Source organism: Saccoglossus kowalevskii, chromosome 1 (genome assembly GCF_978046115.1).
Source record: "Saccoglossus kowalevskii chromosome 1, keSacKowa6.1, whole genome shotgun sequence".
NCBI lineage: Eukaryota > Metazoa > Hemichordata > Enteropneusta > Harrimaniidae > Saccoglossus > Saccoglossus kowalevskii.
This window is the reverse complement of record NC_140641.1, coordinates 37,314,182-37,337,035: the sequence shown is the minus strand read 5'-3', so window position 1 is coordinate 37,337,035 and position 22,854 is coordinate 37,314,182. Positions and strand designations below refer to the sequence as shown.

The 22,854-nt window shown below is 33.4% G+C and overlaps 1 protein-coding gene and 1 long non-coding RNA gene across 2 annotated transcripts; one reads left to right on the top strand and one right to left on the bottom strand.

The window, feature by feature from the left end:
• Positions 1-5,247: 5,247 nt before the first annotated feature.
• LOC102805482 (uncharacterized) lies at positions 5,248-5,971 on the bottom strand. Its single transcript, XR_014928300.1, has 2 exons — positions 5,887-5,971; positions 5,248-5,378 (listed from the first exon to the last, which is right to left on the bottom strand). It is a non-coding gene; the product is annotated as an uncharacterized LOC102805482 (long non-coding RNA).
• A 494-nt stretch (positions 5,972-6,465) lies between these two features.
• Positions 6,466-20,086, top strand: LOC102806643 (COMM domain-containing protein 9-like). The gene is made up of 7 exons (XM_085496135.1): positions 6,466-6,713; positions 13,724-13,855; positions 15,025-15,109; positions 15,468-15,522; positions 16,082-16,116; positions 18,147-18,250; positions 19,246-20,086. Exons 1-7 carry the CDS (start codon positions 6,672-6,674, stop codon positions 19,387-19,389), a joined length of 597 nt encoding a protein of 198 aa, XP_085352261.1. The 5' UTR covers positions 6,466-6,671; the 3' UTR covers positions 19,390-20,086.
• The last annotated feature ends 2,768 nt before the right edge of the window (positions 20,087-22,854 follow it).

The following is a 22,854-nucleotide window of genomic DNA, read 5'->3' as shown; positions in this document are numbered from 1 at the left end:
TTTGTGCTGATTTTATTACTGGTATGGCCGACATTACCGGTACTAATGATGAATGGTACTAACTGCACTAGGGTCCAGTATTGCATGGAGTAAGATATCTATAGATCCAGAACACCAACACTAACAAATTATTTCATAGAGTATTCAAATTTCTATTTTTAAACTGCTTTTTATGTATAATTTATGTATTTTATCCTACTTTTAGTATTTTCAGTTTGTGAAATGGATATACACCTCTTCTCATCAGAATTTATTGCAGATATTTTAAGACCAGTGCCCATCTATTCTGATAGTATTCACTAAAGTTATTTACTATGTTATAGCCATTATTATATAAAGGTTATCTGGTTATTTTACCATTTTAGTAATAGCATTTACAGATTTATGATTTACGTTTTAGAATTTCTCTTGAGACTTTTAGTAGAAAGAAATGTTGGTCGTAGCACTCTTGGTATTAGCATATTGTTAATGAACCAGCACTTGTTTTCTTTTTAAATTTAAACTGAGATCAATATTCCTTATTGTCTTTTTCTCTTAGCTTTTTCTCTAGCTAGCTTTTACTTCTACACTACCATAATTCAAATACTTTTACAAATAACATTTATTACAATGTTTTATATAAGATTGGACTGGTGCTATCTTACTGTAGGTTTAACATTGCCTAATATACACTTGAGACCTACAGAAGCAGAGTCATGATTCGTCTATAGAAAGAAAACTCTAAATTGTTTTGCAGTTACCCAAACAATGTTTTTCATGAAGATACCAGCTAAAAACTTTTCATTAGATGACAATTATTCTTGACAATATTAGCCCACCAATGTTACCAGTGTTGGAAATATATATTAGGATGAAGCACTGAGCATGTGAATAATTAGATTCACACAATTATGTGTGCAATATTGTATAATATTGTAGTACATGTATAAATTATAATTAGAATAAAACATCATTGCAGCCTTCTGTTATATTGTTAGTTGTTTTGTCACAACAAGAGAGAAAACAGTTTAGTAGGATATTTACTGTAGGGAGCATAATCACGAATGATTTTTTTTATGTTCCTAAGATGTAGGTTTCAAAACAAAGTTCATAGCGAGAAATTTCAACTGTTTTTCAACCACCTTGTGTACTTTTGGTCCATATCATGATGGGGAAATGTCTGTTCATTGTTGAATCCATCATAAAACTGTTTCTTGTGGTTACAATACTAATAGTTTTTATTCAATTACGTTCAAACGACCAAGTTACAATTATGGTTCTATTTATATTTTGTAAGATATTCAAAATTCACTTAAAATTGTCTTGTGGTTACAATAAAATCAATTTTTATATTTAATCATTTTCAAATTTAGAAATCTTATCAATCTCTATGAAATGTCAAAGTTAAATTCTGGTGTAGCAAATTTTAGATGGAGAAAATACTACTGATAATGAAAACCAGATGTTAGTAATGCTCTGCAAACCTGTCGATTTGATATCTATAGTAAATAGATGTTACGAGTATAAATAAAAAAAAACTGCAGTCTTTTTCTTTTTTCAAAAATCTGTCTAGTATTTTGTTTGGCTTAAATATATTACTGCGCTATTATTTGGAAACTTTTTTTGTATAATTTGTGCTATATTATTTTACAAGGGACATTGAGATTAATACAGTATATGCAGTATTAATTTAACAAATTGGCTAATATTAGTCTTGCCAAATTTTGCTTAGATATGTTGCTCTACTATTATTTTTAGGAACTGTTGTACAATATGACAGAACCCCACACCCTCCCGTTGCGTATGGAAATTATTTTCACGAGTGATGCGGTGTATCCTGCGGCCATACTGTCACGAGCGAAATAGATTTTCGCTTAAAAGACTTTATGGGTGTTTTGTATGGAATATATTTTTATTGATTTATTGACGAGTCGAATGTAAAATATAGGAAAACAGGTATATTCGCTGAATCATTTCTTCAGTTAAAATAAAGTATTTTCTGTATCCTTGTAATAACCTCATTACAAGAACTAAAAGTACAGCACTTTGCCCTCTAGTGGTATTTTTTTAAGGAAACAGAAATAATTAATTAAATATGGAAATTAAGCTAAAACTGCATGGACCATTCCTCACAAAAATGTATTTTAATGCCCAATCCTAGAAACATGAAAGCTTGTATATTGCCTGTGCAGAAGAGAAAACCATATGCAAATGAACTTTATGTCTCAAATAAAATCAAGTGCAGACAATAAATAGCTGAATATACTTAAATTTGTGCATACTCCAGGCTTTCTGTGCACTTTAACAAGCCCTCTTCCCAGCTTTACTGGGTGAATTTTATGTTGAAAACAAAATTTGTCAATCCCATATACTGAGAAATGAAAAGGCCTGCCTTTGTTCCAAATGTGAACAAAATCTGTTGAACATTCATACTATAAAATGGCAAGTAACCACAGAACCACCGGGTACATTTAATGGAAATGAGAAAAAAATGAAAAAAAATTAAAATAAAGTAGCTTCTGGGGAAAGGTTATCTATAGGATAAAGCCCTTGCAAAAGACATCTTGAACAGTTTTTATTACTTATCAAAGCAAGGGACACGGGAGGTAATAAAAAAAATTAGAATAAAGCCTCTGGGCAAAGGTTATCTATAGGATAAAGACCTTGCAAAAGACTTCTGATTTAACTCAAAACATATGGCCCAAAATTCAATGTTTGTCTATTACATCGCCCACTGTGTGAGCTCGGAGTTCAAACTCAGACTTTGTGGTTTCTTAGCATGGTAAAACTTGGTCAGTGTTTCATTTTGCATGATCTACATAAAAGCCCTAAAGTCCTACAATATAGCATTCCGATTGATTGAGAAGCACTAGGTGTTTTACATACAGGTAACTGTATACAATTTTTAACCACGCTATCATATATTGTGTAAATAGTCACAAGACAGTCAATTTACACAACAATCAAACCTGTATTGGTGACCACCTGCCTATAGTGACCACATTTAGGTTCCAAGTTGTAACCAGTGTATAAAAGACCAAATTCTGTACTGTATGATTGAGGGAAAAAATTATTTCAAGGGTCAGGCAAGTATTAACAGACAGGTTGAGTGAGCTTACCAAAGTTGCATTAGGTAAAAAAAAATTAAAATTCCAAGGCATGAATTATTAATTGAAAGTATGATCAAGCTATGATCCGAGTTATACCTGTTAAAGAAAAAAAACAAGCATCGATAATGTATAGTCCTAGTTAAGTATTAGCTGTAGTTGATGTAAATGTTCAGTTCAAGTGACATGTAGAAATGAAAGATCAATGTTTTTTTTAACACTAACACATATTATAGATTGTTACTGTCAGTATAGTACCTACGTGGAAACTTTGAAGTGAATTGGACTATATCTTACAGAGGAAATAGCATGAAAGAAAAACGCAGCCAGTCACGTATTGTTGTTCAAGTATCTCCAAAGAAATATGGCTTGCACCGTAACCTAATATGTAAGGTCATTATACAAAGTTTGATTGAAAATGCCGTATCACCCTGTTCAGCCCCAAGAAACAGTTCCAGACATGTTACAGAATGACATTTTACGTTTTTTTGACAAAATGGCCAACAAATTTGATCAAATCTCATGTCAAACATGTTGTTACCTTGCAGTATACTACCTGTGTACAAACCTTCAAGTGAATCAGGCCATATCTTTCAGAGGAATCGGCACAAAAAGAAAAAAAAACAAAATGATCACCAGTTGGTCAATTTTTTGAAAAAAATGACATTCACGAGTAACTCGATATACATGATCATCATACAAATTGAAATCGCCCTATTCAGCCCTGAGAAACAGTTCCAGACTGATTTTAAGATATTAAACAAAATGGCCACCATTTCGACAAATCTGAAAACAAAACATGGTGTTGTGTTGACTTGAAGTATAGTACCTATGTACAAACTTTGAACTGAATAAGGCCATATCTTACAGAGGAATCGGCATGAAAAAAAAAAATGGCTGCCAGTCAGCCATCTTGGACTGAATATCAAAAAAAAAAAGTAACGTACACCTATAATCCAATATGCATGATCACCATACAAAGTTTGATTGTTCAGCTCCAAGAAACAGTTCCGGTTACGTTTAAATATCAGAATTTAGCAAATTTGTCAGCCATATTTAATCGAATCATAACGAAAATTGGCATGCATATGTAGGTCATCATACACTGTCTGTATGGAAAGTTTGAAAAAGATCAGTCAAAGGGTGTCGGAGAAATGGCTCCGGACAGACACACGGAACCCAAATAGTCCCATTTTCAGAATCTAGCCATCCAAACATTGTATATGTAAATCGATATTCAAAGTGGCTACATACACATCATGAAAGAATTATTTCCCAGTGTATGCCACGATACAAATGCCAACAGTTCTCTAAACTATATTACAATAGAAGACTAGATGCTCTGGAAAACAGAAATTACCTGGCACTTTATTCATCTATTACAAAATTGAACAGTAGAAATAGGTGTGATAATTAGATACATGGTAGAGGGTCGAACAACCTCACACAACTACAGACAGTATCATATTCTTATAAATAACCATTTTTAATTTAATTTTAATGGAAGGTTATAAATATTAATTCATCATTCTAACAAGGCTTGCAACTTCATCTGAATTAAGATTTTTAATTATTCTTCACATTCAACAGTATCTTTACTCAATGCAGATGATTCAATAGTTTTGGCTTTTTTGGGTGGACTGTTTTTCTCCGCTTCTTCATCTAATGTAGTTTCAGCTGGACGCTTTGCAGGATGTTCTATCTTCATATCTACATGAAAGACAAATTTCTGTAAAAGTGAAAGTATTCAGACAGCTTTCCATTCATTCACTTGTATTGGTTCAGTCAGTTATTCTTTTCATATTATAGGAGATATATAATCTAATTTATAGTAACTGGTCATTAATAAATTTGAAATGACTTTTGGCAATATTCTGCTACTAAACAGCTACTACAGTAGAAGCATGATATCATGCATGCACAAATACATGTTGTCCTTTAGGAGCATTTAAAAACAGGAATCTCACCTCCTGCTGAGTGCACTTTTGGCTGCACTAATTCTTCCTTCAACTCTTCCTTGTTTTCATCAATGACTCCTTTTTCTTTCACCTCTTCAGGCTTTTCTTCCTGGAATTGTCCATGGGAAAAAAATAATATGAATAACTACACAGAAAGAATATCAGTTTAACACTGCTTTTACAGATCTACTCCAACAAACTCACTTTGTGTTCACTTTCATCATCATGTGCTTCGATATTTGTTGGCACCTCAAGTTCAGTATTCTTCACTTCTTCTGGTGTGGTTTGTTCTGACATCTTTATTTCTGCTTCTTTGGGTTGTTGTGCACTTGTCCTACAGTATGCAACAATACAACAATGGTATTACTGTCAATATCCTTGCAATAACTTCCTCGATCATCTCCAAATACTTGAGATATGAAAAGCCCAGAACTATGCTAGTAACAAAATTATGAAATTCAATAATTATTTTGGCAGAAAAACGAGCGATTGTAACATATTGGCCAGGTTGCAGACGATAACTCCTTTTAAAAAAAAAAACATCAAAAAAACCCTGAACCCCACCATGTTTTAGATTTGTTAGAAAAAGCTAGTGCAAATGTTTATTATGCTCTCGTTTTAGTGTATTCGGCGTTAATATTGGCAAAGTTTGTGCCGCTGGTTAAAAAAACAGCCGTGTGACGGAGTTCATTTAAAACCACAGGTCAAAAAATGAAATTTGAATTGAGCATCTTTGATTTTCACGGTTTAGTTCATTGTTGGTACTGGGTTTAGCAAAAAGAGGCACTGTATAAAACCAAATAAATATGAATATGTAGTTTGAGCCCAGTAAAAATACATACCGTTCGCTTCTCATAATCTTCAACACTACCCAAGAAAGAAAATTCAGCAAGTGGTCGTGATCGGAAGATTTGATCAGGTGACCTCATTATACCAATGAGAGCTTTGGAAAATGTGTCTTTCAACTTTTAACCAATCAGGAAACGTGGAACGAAAACTGACGATTTCCCGCCAAATGCAATAAAAAGGATTGTACCATTTTTTCTTAATGAAGGGATGGACAGGGGTGAGACTTCCTGGCCACTTTAATATGCTGTGCTAGCAATTATATCACAACCAGTTGACATTTACATTGCATCAACGCGTTGTTACATGTAGTATCATGGTAGTATATACTATGGCAGGATGCAGAAATTCCCTCGCAAAACATGCAGTCTGAAAACGTATTTGCTTTCTTATGTCAATAATGTGCGTTTCTTTATGAACCTATTTTCCCTGTAGATTTTTTGGTATTATATATCATTTAGACATCGAAAATTATGGTAAAAAGCCATAAACCATATCATGTATTGATCAACCGCCCGGGCTATTTTTGTTGAGACTTGGAATACCGCCCACAACGTTGAAAACTGGCAAAGGAGCTGCACTGTTCCACTCCCTTTTTCGAAAGTGCTGTGGTATTCTCAGTTCTATATGCAAATCAAATTGCCGATTCAGTCACATAAATAATATTTTTAAATATTCAAGTTTATACGAGAGTAATACACAATAATCGAATTTTACACGAACCTACATTCTGTGAATATTTCACATCTAAACCAGCGCCTGTGATCTAAACCAGTCAAACATGGCGGAAGTGAAATTTGAACAACTTGATGTGCTTTTGAAGGTAAGTGTACACAGATCATACATTGTACCATACCGTATTTAATTTTATTTATGATATTTCGATAACGTTTTTGTTCTGGACTCTTCACGGTTTCTGGGCCAGGAAATGAGTCTATGGAGTGTCACGCCACCGTCTGCAGGGGCGTCGATCATTGGGGGGGGGGGGGGGCACGCCCCCCCCCCAATTTTCTGAAGGGTTGGGGACACAATATCAACTGTCCCCTCCACTTTCCAGACTTACCCAAATATCAATAATAGGCTTATATCAAAGCTTGCGTTTGTGTAAGGCCTTTGGTTCTGTGTACATGTACTGTATTCTTAATGATCAAGAATGAAATTCCCCAAGTATGCACCAAATCACTTCATTGTGGTTGCATTTTTCAAAAATTTCTACCTTTTAAGGGGGGCACATCCCTCCTCGAGGTTACACACATATATTCCGACACTCCTATGTTCCTACATCCCTATATTCCGACACCCCTATGTTCCGACATTCCTATATTCCGACAACCCTATATTGAGATGCTAATAGGTTCTGACACCTACGAAATTTTAGAAACGTTTTTGACATTTCACTGCGTTTTTATCTCTTTACTATAAGAAAAAATATCATTATTCTTCTTCAAATATTATTCTACGCTCACCTTTTGTAACACAATGTTACATTTTTTTACATTAAAAAATATCTATGCCAGATTAAAATACTTGCCACTCTTCTGTCTATGGGCTTTCATGGAGGTGTTTTTGTGATCATCGTCGGCAATATTCTCAGACACGATGTATCCTATCAAGCTTCAGACGCAAAATTTTTTTTTTTTAATTATTGCCAAACGTTCAGATCAACAATAAACTATGTATCTGACAGTCTTCATGTGGGGCCCTGACAACTTGTACTCGGGGAGACTTAAATTACATTGTTTAGTACTTTTATGTTCGACAATCATCCAATAAATTCTGAGCCGGCCAGAATGTGCCATATTTCAATGGAAATATGTACGCTAGTGGTCGGAAGCCAAAATTGGATAAATACCCCTCCCCGTGGTAGGACGAAGCAACATGATTTTTCTCTGTTCAGCGCGATCAGTCTAGTTACAGAATACTGACTGTACAAGGCTATCAAATTTACATGCCATAAAATAGACAGAAACATGGGAATTAATTCGGTCAATTTTGGCTGTAGGAATCTGAGCCGTTTTGCCCCCGAAAATCAGGGTAAATATGTTAGCTTTAAAAAATTATACACAGCGTCAAATAAAAAGGGAATTTTATGGGATCAACCTTATACAAAGATATAATTATGTAATAGCCTGTCACATATTAATTTAAATAGGAATACCTCAGACAAACACCATCATGTTATATATCAAATTAAAGCTATATTGGTGTAGCGTACAAGTATTACGTTGGATATTACATCGTATAATCCATTACTTATTGGCATGATTATGAATTCATTAACTTTATTATACGTTATTCAAAATCATCAAATGGCATTTTCTGGGCAAATCCTGTCTATGATAAAATGAATTAGTCATGACATATTCATGTATTGGAAAATAGGTCTTTTTATGCTTTCTCAATATTTTATTTATTTATTTATTTAAGAGAATGCTATTACACTGCCAAGAAATTACATATAGATAAAAATGGAATTCAAATAGATTGCGAGACGTTGCCTGACCTAAGATTTACATAAGTAAATTAAACATATGTAGCAAAGAAGTTTGGGTAATTTACACAAACGTAAAATACAAAATCGACGACTGCACAATGGAGCGAATAGGCAGTTTCAAATACATCTGCAGAACACAAAGGATATTGACAAAGAAATAATGTAAAGTATAAATACGAGATATACATGTTTTGGCAGATATAAGGATAAGTATTTAAATTGTGTATTATACCAACTGTAATTTATGAGTGTAACATATGGGAATATTTTCAGAATAAAGAGGAATATCAGAAGTCAGAACAATGCAATGGAACAACAAAGAATAGAATAGAATAGTGCTTTCTGACTTCCTTAAGGAAATCTGTCTAATATGGACCTTAACCTTGAACGATGAAATATGCATCAAATTTGCAGGTAGTATAAACTTGTGCAATAGCCTCGCATTAGAGGAAGCCGGCCTATTGTACATTTGAATTATCGGATAAATATCTGATAATTCTCGATGTTTTAGATTGATATTAGACAGGGTCTACAGCTGGGTGGTGGTTTAATTTTTTTAAACATGGAATTCTCTGAGACCTATCAATGTCTTAGATTGATAGAAAAACGTATAACGTGTGGAGGTAAACAAGGATTGTTGGCCGAAAACACACAATGTAGGAATGGAAAGAGATAGTGTGAAACCTTTTGGCAATCTCAAAAACTTATGCAAACACTACGGAATGCTAAATGCAGTGCCTATTCATCTCTCGCTTAATAAATAAATAAATAAATGATTTTAATTAATATGTAGATAAACTTGGAAAGGTGCTACCGGATGTAAACGACAACCTTGCAATTCCGCTACTGATGAATATTGAAGTACAACTTTCATAAAAAAGGTAAAAATAATTCTCCGATAATTATTGATCTAAAACTTCGATAGTTAGGCAATCGGAGGATTTAAGGTTGGAAACACATCCAACAGACACTGATATTGTCAATTAATTGTCGAAGTATTAGAATGATACAATGGGCAACATTGTTTGATAATTCTCTGATAATTATCCGATAACATTATGCAAGATTCCGCCTTCACGGACTTTCGAGCATCATGGCCGGACTACACTACAGTTGGATTTCCAGTATTAACACAAGTCCAGTTTGACACAAGTATACTGTGTGTTGGAACATAGGGGTGTCGGAACATAGTGGTATCGAAACATAGAGATGTCAGAACATAGGGCAGTCCCCCCTTCTCAGACACCCCATGTTCATGCAAGCGCGGTCATTGGCCGTTTACGCGGACACAAAAGTGTCCCCCTCACTTTTCAGAATGGGTCGACGCCCCTGGCCACAGGCGACATTCACGTTTATAGTCTGTGTTGAGACACAGTGATTGAGATAACAATTGGGGGAGCTCTGCAATTTTGTGTCCAGTATAAGATATATAGGTATCTGGGCATATTTATTTAACCACTTAATATCCATTGGAATGAATGAGAATAGTTGTCGCTACCTGGCGTACGGGCTAAGATTTAAGCTAATCTCATATGTTTGCATATTGGATCATGGACGTACTAGATTGGATAGACCCATTTGCGTTCACACGGGAAGAAACAGTGGTTAGCATGGGCTAAGGAACGCCCAAACTTATTAAGAATATACAAAAATCTTTTGTCATTTTAACTAGGATTACTCAGTACAGTAACTAAAAAGGTATACATGTTAGTTCTACGGTTCTAAAACAATACCAAAGCAAATTCAGAATGTGCAGATTTTATCTTTTATTTTTTTCTCAAGAACAATGTCCTTAGATGTGCTCGTGTTGATTGTCAAAATGAAAATGGCAGAAAATACAAAAAATTTGAAGATCATTAGGTGACATCCATGTCTATAGGGGGGTTGCTGTCCAGATTCAAAACAAATATTGGCCTTAAGGAAATGACAGGAATGTATTGCACAATATAAAACTGAATTTGTCATCATGCTTTATTAAAATTTGGGATATTTTTCTTGCTTCCCTAAATACATGTAGAATGTTTCTGTGTTGGGCATAGACAGGACAAGTCATCACAAAATGTTAATTTTTGATCTGATTTGTGTTACAGAGAAGACATACCCTTTTATTTGCTGAAAAGTGTGTATGGCACCCTGTTTCAATTAATTAATTACCATAGTTTAATATTTTTAATATACAGTTACAATTGCTAAAGTGTTAAGGTTAGGGTTTGAGGGTTAGGGGTGCTTAATTAGAGAGCTCTTTCCTTCTTGATTGATATTTTTTTGTTGGTAAGTACACATTGTAAAACAGTATGAACTTACAAATTACTAATTTTTTCATAAACTGTATTTTCTATGTCTTTAAATTGAAAGCCAGCATTCTTTCAATCTGATTAAAATCTGATGTACCGGTAGTGTACAGGCTTTAATTATTTTGGCTATAAACTTATTTTAATTTTTTATTACTTTTGTTATTAATGCCTTTTTATTTTATTATTTTACTTTGATTTTGTGATTTTTTTTTTAATTTCGCCCTACATACATCTGATCTGACGTCTATGTAAGTCCCGTTCAAATCTCGCGCAAGTAACAGCCAATCACAGCCCTGCTTTTTTACAGGCTGTCGGTTGCTTATTTTTCAGTGTAGCGATACTCTACGGGCAATCTTTCTGTACATTATATTTTGCCCACTTGAATAAACCATTAATAGAAAATTGCTAGTATATTTTTATTTACAAAAGAAATTTCATAGCATTTTACAATTTTTGTCATTGAATATTTTTTCACTTCCAACAAATGTGTACACTTCCTGATACATCTTCGCCAGCCAAGGTTTGTTTATTCAGTCATCGCTTCAATTTTACATCAAACACTGAACATAATTATCTAGAATGGAAGCAAAAAATAAGTAAATCGTAATGATTAGAACACTGTAAACAGCTATAGTAAACAATGCAAACTGATTTTAAATTGTATAACGGTCACCGGCCCACGGCATCGACGCAGAAAATTGGAGCAAATCAGCTCAATTACTTTAATGTATAATGTACAAAATGTTGATACATTTTGATGAATATTTACAGCTACGGCTTCAGTACCGTAGACTATTTTGGCCCGATCGTCAACAAAACATCACCTGTCTCCAGGGCAAGCGACTAGTAAAGATACCGGTATTCGGTGGAAACAAAATCGTCACTCCCAGAATAACGCAAAATAACGATCTAAACTCGAACCATTCGAGCCACAATATAAACATAAAAAAATGACTTTCGTTGCATTTGACAGTGATAAACTTACCGAAAAGCCTTGTTTTTCTCGGTCGCTAACGTCGGTATAATCTGCCATTTTATTTGAGTGTGTTTGCCACCTGACTCTGCCCGGTGACGTCACCATGTGCGCTATATAGAAGGAGGTATGTGATTCGTTGACTAAAATCGTCGATAGTGGGTCTCGTTGAAGTCTCGTTACATAGGCATCGGGTCAGATGTATGTAGGGCGAAATAAAAAAAAAATAAAAAATCATAATAAAATACAAAAGTAATAAAAAATAAAGTTAAAATAAGTTCATAGCCAAAATAATTAAAGCCCGTACATTACATCAGATTTTAATCAGATTGGCATTCTTTCAAATTCCACCCTAATTTAACATATTAGTAGTCAAAGCGGAAGTGACAATCTGTTTATGCTACTCAATAATAAGCAGTGTGTTTATTGCGTGATTGAGTAAAAACCATCATGCAGTTTTCAACTGAAATCCACAATGTCATTTTTATGATCACTAGTATTCGGAAAACTTAGGGTTCTAACGACATTACCATGCAGCATTCTGATTGGTTAATGGCATTCTTGACCCATCGGGTCAAAGGACACATGCCGGTCAACTAATGCGTCACAAACATCATGGGGAGTCTGTGTTTTTTTTACCGAAGCGATCGGGTGATCAAAACAACTAAGTCAAATTTTACTTTTATATCATATAAAAAATGAACTAACATTTTTTGAAAGGCATCATGACTGAGTAAGAGGATTTACTGGTATAAGCGGTGTATAATATCGCGAAGTAAGTATTGTCATGTTGCAACTTTGGAAGTTTTATTTGCTGATGTAACAATAAGTTATACCGTATGTTGTTTTGAGTTTGTAGTACTGTAGAATACTTTATTTTCGCTTGGAATTTATTTTCGCTATTTTCGCTGGAGGGATGTTTCCGTGAAAATAAAATCCAGTGAATATACTTTTTTTCCTATATTTCACATTAAACTCATCAAAAATCAGTGAAAATAAATTCCATACAAAACGCCCAAAAAGCCTTTTCAGCGAAAATTAATTCCAGCGAAAATAAAGTATTCCACAGTGTTTGCATTTTGAGAATGTTTCATTTTTAATATCAAACTTTTTTTAAATTGTGAAACACAATATTTTGACTTCAATAAAGAGAATATTTGCACTGTGACCAAGCTCATTAATATTCATAAGTGACTGGCACTCCCATTGGTCTGGCGAGATCCCGGTGGTGTTTATAGCAGGACTGCTCAGCATTAGGAAGATAGGAAGCTCTAGTTGCAATTCATGAAGGTTTGTGTCTACTTGGAAGAGACATAAAAATGTTTACTTTTGTATACTTTTTATTATGTGAAAAAGAACTAACTAATTGGAATTTAACATTATTATGATTGTTGTTTTGATCTTAGTATAAATTTTGTAATGTGTCTGAGCAGTTTTTATACATTAAAGTACAAATTTGTTAATAAAACTATTGCAAGTGTATCAATATTTTACCTAAACAAGAAAGTTAAAATAATTGTAGTAATGACAGAAAATACAAGTTTGCATGTATACAATGGTTTCTTGAATGAATTGGTGAGAAATTTTGCCCACTTCCTTTTTAGTCACTGTATTTTTACAGGAAGTGAACTATAACAACCCCAATGTATGCCCAAGTTTGAGACGTATCTTGAGAATGATTTTGCTCTTGTGCACTTGACAAGTTATTAATTATACATACATTATTAGATTCAACCTAATATGCTCAGCCCATTACAGTACACTGATTGCATTACATCCCTATTTAGCCTAATGTACACCTACACTTCTAGCATTTAATATAAAACAGCAGCTGTGCACTGACAGTGCTTGCTTTTAATATGATTTTTCATGATTTTTTTTGAAGATGCCCATTTTTAATTGACATTCAGTTAACTGACACTCATGATGGCCAGGAACATGAATATCTCTCTTCCTTACATTATTTAATCACAAACCTTTCTGGAAGGAAATATGTTAGAACCGAAAAAGCAGTTTATACCTTTGCACATTGTACTTCGATACTAATTTTCCTCTATTCTATTTAATTGTAGGCTAACTCAAAGGAATTTGTCTTGAAGTTATGTGAAGATGCATTCCTATACAGGGATGTCATTGAATATCCCAAAACTGTTACTGAAAATATTGCAGCCACACTGAGAGTTCAACAAAATATTGCAAAACAGGTAATAAATAAAATATAATATGACGCGATGCAATACAACATATGCAAATGTTTTATGAACATCTTCCTGTCAGACTGTGTCACATTCAAATACTTTTGTTTACGTCAGATACAACAACAGTGTACATTTAGTACAGGATGGAAATAGAACTGTGCAGTCATAAGTCTCATAAACCGGTCCTACTAATTAACGCATGGACACCGTGGGATGGTCCATACATGCGCTGGAATGAACGGGGGAAATAAGTAACGTGCGGGGAAGTGGCAACAATAATTGTACTGTATACTACGCATCCTTGATACATACTTATGCTGCAACAGAAAATTCAAAGACGTTACGATATTCTTAGGATACCGATTTCATTGCATGTTACTTTAGTAAATTTTGACAATGTGCGGCATTTGTAATATGTAGTATTGTCACCCCATATGGATCAAATGGTATTGTCCTATTGTTGAACGCTAACCAAAATTAGTAAACAACATGGCGGACTGACTCGGCGAAAGGCCCGTCATCAGCCATAATAGCGACTCCGTTTCAAATTTTGAGCATAAATGAACATTATACAGTACAAGGATTGCTGCCGCTGCCCAGCACGTTACTTATTTGCCCCCGTTCGTTCCTGTGCGTAGCATATCCGAACAGTCTCGCGTGTGTCCGCACGTTACTTAGTAGAACCCTCATCAACTGTTTATTGCTGGCATTTTAGACGGAAAATACATAAAATAATCGCAGTACAACAAGGTATGCCTTCCAAGAGTTGATTCTCTACATGGCGTTAGTTAATCGCTTTACTGCCCTTGTGCATAGTAATATCTCGTAATAACTTCACAATACATATATTTTTGCCAAATTGTTATATATTATTAGGATTTTGTATCTCATTTACTGGGTATACTCACACAAAAAAGTAATGACACATCTATGAATAATTGCTTAATACGTAATTTGTAGATTTTTGTTTATTTTTCTATAATTTTGAACAAATAGACATAATTGATCTACATGTATTTCTGATGGAAAAATATTTAAAACAATTATCACAGTTTTTTGTGTGTGAAAAGTAGTAAAAGTTAGCTTTTCGGGGTTAATGTGGTGTATATTTGAGTGAAATTTCCCTGATATATGTTTTCTAAAATGCTCATGCTTTTTCTCTTTCCTATATGTAGTTACTTGTCACTCTAAGTTCACTCATACGATGTGCAATATTTGAAGGTTGTTCAGATTTCATGTCTGTTCAAGATTTATTCCCAGGTAAATATCCCTCTATAGAAATATCTAATATAAGTGCAGAATAAAACAAAACAAAAAAAATAAATAAAAATCTCTTCATTTTACTGTGTGCTTGTTCAATTTTCTACAAGACCACCTGAATTACGGTACATGTAGTTTAATTTTTCATGGACATCCTGGAGGGTTGAGGGATTGTGGCATTATACAGGGATTTAAGTTAATCCCAGTCTTACTTTTTTAATTAATTTTAAATACTGCCTACCGGTATTTCTTTATATGTCTTAAATGCCTTCAGCTACAGAAGTTCTTTCTAAGATTTCTTTGATTTCTAACAGTTGCAATCCAGTTAGTTTCAAACAATTTTGTTTTCTCACTTCAGATAATTTTCACAAAAATTTGAAGGATCTTCTCTCAAAAATAATTGCAGATAATATGTAAGTATAAAAAAACATTGCAGTTACCATAATGATGTACATCTCCAATGATACCGGTATATACCATACATTTGTAGGTGATAGTAGTGAGTATATTGCATGGTGTGTAGAATACTCGACAAGTCATCTTGTTTAAATTATGTGTAGAGACAGAAATACAAACCTAACCAGTGTTTATAAGTATATCCGTCCAAGTGGCTGACTATTAAACGGTATCACTCAACAGATTGTGTACCCTACTTATTCAGCCATATGCAGAATTCATGTAAAATTTATTCTCATTATTAAAATTAGGTTGGAATAGTTCCCAACATTATGAACATAATGCATAGTGCATAACAAATTTCATTGGTCCAATGCATTTTTAAAATATTTGTTCAGCCTTTTTAAAATGGCTAATGGCTAACATGCATAGACCCTTTTCTTGAGTCAAAGCCCTTACAATCTCTTGTGAAAGAGGCCTTTCAAGTGAACTCGGAATAACACATAGATGAGGCCATGTTTTTTTTTGTTGTTGCATAACCATATAATGTACAAATATGATTGTTTTTCATTTCAGATCAACATGGAGAAATAGATCATTAAACAATCAGAGTGAGTGTTGCCATCTTTTTAAGCTCTGCTGTCACTTATTATGATTGTTCGTCGTCTGGTTTCGTTCGTGTTAACTTTTTGACTCCCGTGTGCGAAGCACAAAAGGGAGTCTTTGCAGTTACCCTGTCTGTATGTCTGTCTGTATGTATGTCTGTCTGTCTGTATGTATGTCACTTTTTTTGTTCCACCGTTATCTCAAGAACCACTAATCAAATTTTGGTGAAACTTGGTACATAGATGCTCTGGGATAATGCGCAGAGTTGATTAGGTTTTGGTAAAAATCTATGAATATTAATTACCTAATTTGCATGATAATTAGCTGATTTTTAGCTGTTCCAAGACTGTTCCACTGATATCTGAAGAACCACTCATTGGATTTTGATGAAACTTGGCACATGGATGCTCTGAAATAGTGCGCAGATTTGATTAGTTTTGGGTAAAAATTTATGAATATTAATTATCTAATTTGAATGATAATTAACTGATTTCAAGCTGTTCCATGACTGTTCCACTGATATTTGAAGAACCACTCATTGGATTTCAATGAAACTTGGCACATGGATGCTCTGAACTAATGCGCAGATTTGATTAGTTTTGGGTAAAAATCTTTTAATATTAATTACCTAATTTACATAATGATTAATCAATTTTCGGCTTTTCCACTGATATCTCAAGTACTAATCATAACATTTCAATAAAACTTGGTACATAGATGTCATATGACACTGCACAGACCTGGTAGTGTTTAGGGTAATATCAGTACATATTAATTACCTAATTTGCATAATTAATTAATTTTCAGCTTTTGATATTTCGAGTAGTAATGATCACATGAAACTTGGTACATAGTTACTTGAGGACTGTGCAGAGACCTAATTAGTTTTTGGGTAAATATTTGTGCATATTAATCACCTTATTAGCATAATTAGTTAATTTTCAGCTTTTCACCTGATATCTCAAGTACTAATCATCACATTTCAATGAGACTCGCGACATTTTCTAGGAATATGCAGAGACCTGATTAATTTTGGGATAAATAATTGTGCCCATTAATTACCTAATTTGCATAATTAGTTAATTTTTTGCTGTTCTATGGCTGTTGCACTGATGTCTACAAACCACTCATTGGATTTCAATGAAACTTTTAAAGAGTACTCATCACATTTCAATGAACCTAGGACTATACACCATATTAGTTTTTGGTAAATATGTATGCTTCTTAATCACTTAATTAACATAATTAATTAATACTGATATCTCAAGTATTGATCATCACATTTGAATAAAACTTGGTACATAAATGCTCTAGGACAATAGACAGCCTGATTAATTTTGGGTTAAAATCTGTTCATATTAACTCTCTAATTAGCATAATAATTAATATTTTTTGGGTTCTAATCACATTTCAATGAAACTTGGTACATTGTGCAGACCTTATTAGTTTTACACTTAAATCTGTTCATATCAGTTACCTGATTTGCATAATTAGTTTTCAGCTATTCCATCAATATCTCAAGTACAAGTAATTTTGAAACATTTTTAATGTGTCTTCAATACTCTCAGCACACGGGAGTTCTTTCTAAGCTTTCTTTGATTACTTTTTCAACTTCTTCTTAAAAACTACCAATCTGATTGCTTTGATACATGGTGTATATATGCTCTCACATAGATCTCACTTAGATTTTCATTTCATGATGATATCTTTAATTGATGAATATTTTTGTAATTTTCGGTAAAAAGTTATATTTTTGACTTTTTGTTGAAAATTGGTTTGATGGCTTTGATTTTATACACAAAGGTACCTCATGTGAATTGATCTCAGATTCGTCAGATTTTGCTGATGATACAAATAGTGCAATTTGCCACAGAAACCAAATTCCATGTTTAGTCACGTGACCATCTTCCTATCACAATTGTGTTTTGGCAATTTTGATTTTACAAGCACCCAGACCTTAACAGAGGTTACCCCAAAGTCAATTGCTTAATAAACATTATACTTTCTATGTCATTTTTTCCACTTTATTTGTCAGTTTCTTTACCAAGACTGGTTGATTTTGATTGGCGGGTAGACTTGAAAACATCAACAGACACCATTAGTCGTATGTCAATGCCAACGTGTATATTACAACTCAAGGTATTTTAACTAAATTAATAATTTGTGGTTAGTTGTACGTGATGTGAGGATCACCAGATTGTCTGCTCTCTCAAATTATTCAGAATTTAATCTGAACAACTTCTGAGGTACATTGGAACCTGTCTAAACCAAACATAATATGGAAGATAATTATTCATTTTTCAGAATTGTTTGGTTGATTAAATCTTTTACAGTGAAACTTTTCTAAACCAAATTTCACCTCTCTCTTCCTTATACTAATGGGTGGGTTAGTCTCCTGACAGCGAATAATTTGGGGCATTTATTTATTTTTTACCCCTGGCTTTCCAGGTGTATGCAAGTTGTATCAGAAATGATACCAGCCATGCACTGGCAAGGAATAACAATTAAATACCAAGGGTCATTATAATTTAATAACGGATTTAGTTTTATTCATACCTATCTACAAGTCATTGTGTTCATTATTCATTGGCTGCTATATTTACTCTTTCCTGTAGTTAACACTGGTGTGAATGCAGAATTAAGAGATCCTGATTGTTTTAATTACTGTGCACAACCTACGCCAGCAAAACTTTTTTTAGTATGAACATGATATTAGATAAATATATTGTGTTAAAAATTGCACACTAATTGTGAAAAACATTAAGTACAGCTTGGGGTTGAAAGCTTGTTTTGATATTAAAATACTTAATGAAACATTAAGCTATGGTTTTACATACTTTTCATCCATATTGCATTGCGAGTGGAATGCAGTTGGGATTATACCTTTCCCTTCAAGTTTGCCCCAAAACCTATAACAACAACTGTATCTGAGTGATATACATTTTATAAAAATGCATGCATGAGTTGTTAGTGAAAAGGTTACCGAGTATGACCTCTTGTAACATTCTCAAATTACAGTGAGCCAGAGGTACCTAATTTTCTTCTAAATCCTGTCTCTTGCTTCACGTTATGTTGATCAATGATGATTATATATATTGGTATATTGTTTACCTGCATGTTCTGTTTTTATACAGGTACAAGAGACAGCAAAGCGAGTTGATACTGTTCCCGATGTCTCTTCACTCAGTGTTGAATTAAGTAAAGAAACATTAGACACCATGTTAGATGGACTTAGTAAAATAAGGGATCAACTTAGCTCTGTTGCAAAGAGAACATGAACAATTTTCTATATTAACTGTATATATTTCAAAAGTAAAGTTTTATGATACATGTAGAGATTTGTTCATTGAAATTTGTGCTTCAAGGAACTGAGACTCTGTAATCTTTAGCCAGACCCCCCCCCCCAAAAAAAAAATTCCTCCACAGATTTGTCAAGAGCTTTATGCAAAGTAGTTTTTACTGCTTCCATAGATGCTTCTAAATTAGTATATGTTGAACAGAATCAAGAATTATTCTTAAAAATACATTTAATTAAACTAGATAGAAAAATCCTGCTCTGGAAAATTTGCTGTCTGTAAAAATTTGGATCTTGCAACAGCGCCACCAAAGGCCAATTTGAGCAAGAGTAAAAAAAAAATGTATAAATGTATTGGGAACTTTTACATGAATCCGTGGAGTGAGTTATTTTTTATTCCCATCCTGTAGGCAATAGAAAATGATATTCATTATCAACAAATGAATAACTTAAAATGTGGCGAGAAAATTATTGAGTTGCAAGCATGCTTTTCATTGATGTTGTGTCACCAATAGTGAGTGATTAGAGAAGGATATTACATGTTTATACAGGTGTATTTTCCATGCCGATATGTGATGAGAATAACTTTTAATATACCGATACGCTGAATCTACATTCAGTGCAATTTGAAAAGATGTGTTGCATATTATACAGTAATAAATTACTGCATGCTAATGAAATTGTTCCAGCTGTTTGATTAATAATTGATTGCATTCAATATGGCATTATTTCCTATTGTTGAACATGTAAGTGAGGCTGAATGTATAAAGTAAATATATAGTATGAGAGTTAGCAGTGCATAGGTCGCTACAACTCACCATAGGTGACAATATAAAAACTTAAAAAGCAAGGCTATTATATAGCCAATGACTAGAGTACCCACAAGTTTGAAAAATTAAAAAGAGTGAATTTGAATTGTCAAGTTTTTGAAATCAATAGTAAACAGAATCATCACAGTGTAGAAATTCCAAAAAATGAAGCTGATTCAACTTCATTTGTAAATTCACTAAAATTCCATGTAGTATACAACTATCCTATGCGGGCCTCATTTGTTTCATGCTCTGATTCAAGATGGCCGAATGGCGACCATTTTAATAACAGAGATGCATCAAAATCACCCATTTTCACTGTATGGATATATTTGGTTTAAACTTGGTACATACATTGAACATAGTGTAACCTTAATGCATGTTCTTTTATATTTCGAATCAGATTCAAAATGACAGACTGTCAGATCTATATATCTGACATGCCTGGATCGATCAAGTTCATTTGTTTCATGATCTGGTTCAATTTTGTCTCAAAGAATGCAGTTCAAACTTGTATCAGACATAATATTGGACAAACATTCATGCACTTTTGTCACCATCAAATCCCAAATGGCTGATTGGCAGACATCTTGTTTGTCATTCATGTCTGGACCAATTAAGTTTAAACTTCACACATACATTAGGTCATATATATATCATGCATCTATAATACAAACAGGGACTTGTTAACAACAGTGCACCCTCAACGGCAAAAAGTCAATTTTGTTTCAGGCTATGTGGAGGTTCTTTTAGCTCATACTTTTTTTAGTGATATTCAACAAAGTGTTAGCAATTCTTTCTACAGCAAAAAATTCAACTGATAAAAAATGTTTTAACATGTCTATTTAAGAGTTTTTTTCCATTTGAAAACTGAGAATTTGGCTGTATGGCTAAGTTGTTTGTCATTAAACAAACAATTGAGAAAAATATTGTCAATATGTTATATGTCAATCAGATCTTTGTCAAAAAAATGCTCCATTTGTCCACTTTGTGTTTGCACTTCTGTAAATGACTGAGGTGTATCTGTTGCAAATAAGTCATATTTTAACAATCCAGCATCATTTACTTATAGAGCAGATGCGGTATGTTGTTGTTAAAATATCTATGGTGCCTGCTATCTCAGAGTGGACAGGGCTAAGTCATAAAAAGCCGTCAACCCTTGAGCTGTTTTTTTTACCTTGTTAACTGAGCCAAATTTGGCTACATAAAACTGACATGTTTTATTGAAATATTTACATGGTACATCTGCCATATAGTATTGCAGTATGCTCTAACATCTGATAATAGCACTCCCTTTTAGTACTATTGTATGCTATGGTTGAAATGAAGCCTTGTGTACATTTATTGGTGTCTCATTAACTGCCTGAATTGGTTCTGCCAAAACAAGGGTGTGTCATCATGCCAAGGTAATGTCACACATATATTCTGTTCTGTTTTCACTATGCGTTTTATTATGCACTCTTTCTCCTGTAACATATTACAATAGCATGCAAATACATTCACTATGAAATAATAAAGCACAATATCGATGACACTCTTGAAACATTCACAAATTTCCGACACTCGGTGTCTCATAACCCCAGGGAGAGTGTCGCTGCTACAAAATTACACAGTTTTGTTGACTTGTAAAAATTGTCTCCTTAAAGTGGTTTACATTATACATAGAATTAGAACATTTCTCATACATCAAATGGTCTACAAATTAGAACTATTTTATGGGCAATTAAAACACAAAAAATTGTATTACATCACAATTTGTAATTATCAATCATCGGCTTTCAACATTAAAAATGTTATAGTGATTGTCTCAAGAGCTCAATAACTATACCCTTGATGCACGTGTAAGCCTTCACATGATATAGCAACTGACTACCAACTTTTTCAAAATTAAATTGTGATGATTGTAAATTATTAATTAGAAATGAGAATGATGTCACATTACCATTTCTGGATTCATTGTTGTGAATTCTAACATCTGTTTTGGTTTATAGCAGCCTTAGCTATTTGCTCTTCACTGTATTTTCATTAAGGTAGCAGGAAGGGAAAACATTTATTTTACAATTGAAAACACTTTATAATGTTGAAATAAATCACTATACCTACTTAAAAAATCTGAATTTTCTAGGATGCTATTCAAATGGGTTTTTGAAACATTGAACAAACAAGCACTGCTATGTTTAATTCAACACTGGGCGTTGAACAAGGTTGTAATCTGAGCCCTTCACTCTTTAACATTTTTATTAATGACATAACTAATACCTTGGACCATGAATCATGTGATCCACCAAATTTAAATAACACACCAATCAGCTGTCTAATGTATACAGATGATATAGTTATTCTCTCTAAATCCAAAAGTGGTCTTCAGAAAGTCCTTGATAATGTCTCAAAATACACACAGAAATGGAAACTCGCTGTGAACACAGAAAAAACAACAATTATGGTTTATAATAAAAATAATAAACTCTATTACAGTGAATTATTCTTTTTTGAAAGGAATAAGATTAACATCGTGAGAAATTATAATTATTTAGGTATTGTTCTCAATGGAAAATTTAAAGCTGCTATGAAACATCTGAAATACAAAGGAATGAAAGCATTATTCTCTTTGAAAGCCAAATTAGGTCATAATAAAAGTC